At 36.7% G+C, this 2,500-nt stretch overlaps 1 protein-coding gene across 9 annotated transcripts in view; it reads left to right on the top strand.

Moving 5' to 3' along the window:
- Positions 1–2,500, top strand: part of LOC137992577 (beta-1,3-galactosyl-O-glycosyl-glycoprotein beta-1,6-N-acetylglucosaminyltransferase 3-like) — a 29,186-nt gene that overhangs the window by 26,572 nt on the left and 114 nt on the right. For all 9 annotated transcript variants that reach the window (XM_068837981.1, XM_068837979.1, XM_068837982.1 and 6 more), the window contains one exon: positions 1–2,500. This exon is cut by the window's left edge and continues 162 nt beyond it; it is cut by the window's right edge. In XM_068837981.1, coding sequence (XP_068694082.1) covers positions 1–906 — 906 coding nt within the window. In that variant the 3' untranslated portion in view covers positions 907–2,500.

Here is a 2,500-nt window from a genome sequence, read left to right as displayed (position 1 = left end):
GAAGAAAAAGGTCTACCAATTGCCTTTTCACTTACTGTGTATAAGAATGCTCGTCTGCTGGAAAGACTTCTCCAAGCTGTCTACATGCCTAATAATATTTACTGTATTCATATTGATATTAAATCTCCAAACGTCTTTCGTAAAGCCATACGAGCCATGATACGGTGCCTTCCAAATGTGTTTATATCACGAAAAAGCGCTGATGTAGTCTGGGGACATTTCTCAATAGTTCAAGCACAACTCTATTGCATGGAGGAGCTTTTAAAGTCTTCTGTGGATTGGAAATATCATATTAGTTTAGTTGGACAAGATTTTCCATTATATGAGAACAATCAAATTGTAGCAGCTTTGCGAATGCTTAACGACTCGAATGGTATAGAGAGTTTTCCTATTCCCGAACACAACAAAGGGCGAACTACGTATTCCCACACATTGGTAAACCATCAGATCTACAACACTGGCGTGACAAAATCACCACCCCCTCACAACATTGCAATTTATAAAGGATCAACACATATTGTCGCCACGAAAGAATTTATGGAGTTTGTAGTACACAGTAAGATTGGAAAAGATTTTACAGAATTTCTTAAAGACGCTTACGTCCCTGATGAAACACTGTACGCATCATTACAACAGCATCCGCTGGCTCCAGGTGGCATACGTGGTGAACAACCAGAGTACATACCGCGGGCTCTTCACTGGGTTGGCCAGCAATGTTACGGCAAATGGGTGCGAGCATTATGTTGGCTCTCTATCAAGGACTTGCAGTGGGCACTTGGTTCGAATATGAAAAAGAGACTCTTCGTTCACAAGATTCCATTTGATTTTTATGATGACATAGTAGAATGTCTCCTTGTTGCAAGGCAGGGAAGAAAATATGGCTCGATCTTGTGGAATGAACCTTAGCACGCTTTCCTTTTTACAGAACTGACCGGCCAAACCGGGCATTTGGAAGGACTACCTCTACAACGCATTCAGATTTTAATTTCTGTTAAAACACAATTCGTGGATGTTATGATGTTATATACTCCTCCAGAAGAATGCACGGGATGCAAGTGTTCCTTCAAATTGTTGCATTTTCTTTGCGAACTGACGGCTCTGGCCTGTCAGTTCTGACGAAAGGAAAGCGCCCTATTTTTTAGCCATTAGCACAGCCTAAATCCTCCAGCATGTGGTAAAGATTCGTAACGAACATGCTCTTCTTTTTGTTTTATACATGTTACAGTTAAATTCAAATTCAGGTTAATTTAAATTTCAACCTAGGTCATTTTATTTTAAACTAGGTTGAAATTGAAATTAGGAAACATCAACAAAAACCCATCAATTATTAGCAAGTACGTGTAATATATTGGTAAGTAACTTGGTCGTAGAGGTGAGTGGATGAACTCCAGCATGTGGTAAAGATTCGTAACGAACATGCTCTTCTTTTTGTTTTATACATGTTACAGTTAAATTCAAATTCAGGTTAATTTAAATTTCAACCTAGGTCATTTTATTTTAAACTAGGTTGAAATTGAAATTAGGAAACATCAACAAAAACCCATCAATTATTAGCAAGTACGTGTAATATATTGGTAAGTAACTTGGTCGTAGAGGTGAGTGGATGAACTTAGTGTAGCTTAATTTTTTTTTCATGAGACTTTTATAAAACCCAAATGGTTGTTAAGTCTTGGCACTGATTTTAAATGGTTAGCATTAAGGTTGGGGTTAGGCATACTGTGCATGATATCCGTATCTACTTTTCTATCTCAAAGCTTTTTAGCAGGACCGCGTTCGTTGATGAATCTCCTTAGGAGGGCAGAGGAGCAACAATATTGAATTATCTGCTAAGGAACAAAAAAAATGAAACATAAATGATGTATTGTTGATTTTTAATTTGTTTTGTTATTTGCTCTGTCTTTTGCTTTACTTGAATTCGTAATAATCAAAAGCAAGTAAAAACAAAACTTTCATAATCTATTTATCAGAAGCCATTTTGTAGGCTCTTGTAAGTGTTATTTCCTTTGAATTATCAAATAAAGTATTTGATTTTTTTTTTAATTTTGCTGAGCCTGTTTGTAGTGATAAACCCAAATTTTGTGATGATTATTTTGGCACAATACCCTTCAAGTTCTACAATTTGAGCAAGTAGCACATTTGGATGAAGGGACGTTTCCTTTTCCATTTTATTAATTCTCAGCGCCACATAATCCTGAAGCTCGAACTTCTTCGTTTTCTTCTTCCCTTTCTGGTGAATGATAACTGCAGACTGCCTACAAATACAAGTTTATAGCACTCTTATTTTGAAACAAAATTGAGGTACCTGTTTGAACAGCTGCTGCGATACCGAGAGGTCACTACTATTCCTAAAAGAGCTGCGCAAACAACTCCAGAGTGATCATTTGCAAGGTATATAAAATTTACAGTAAAGACTGAATATTTGGTATGATAAATTTGTGCTTAAATGTAATCATGGTTAAACTAATGCAATCTAGAGCTTCAGTGGGGCTGCTCAACAATT

The sequence above is a fragment of the Montipora foliosa genome, chromosome 2 (assembly GCF_036669935.1).
Source record: "Montipora foliosa isolate CH-2021 chromosome 2, ASM3666993v2, whole genome shotgun sequence".
Lineage (NCBI taxonomy): Eukaryota > Metazoa > Cnidaria > Anthozoa > Scleractinia > Acroporidae > Montipora > Montipora foliosa.
The sequence above is the reverse complement of the archived record's forward strand: the minus strand, read 5'-3'. Positions and strand labels throughout refer to the sequence as shown.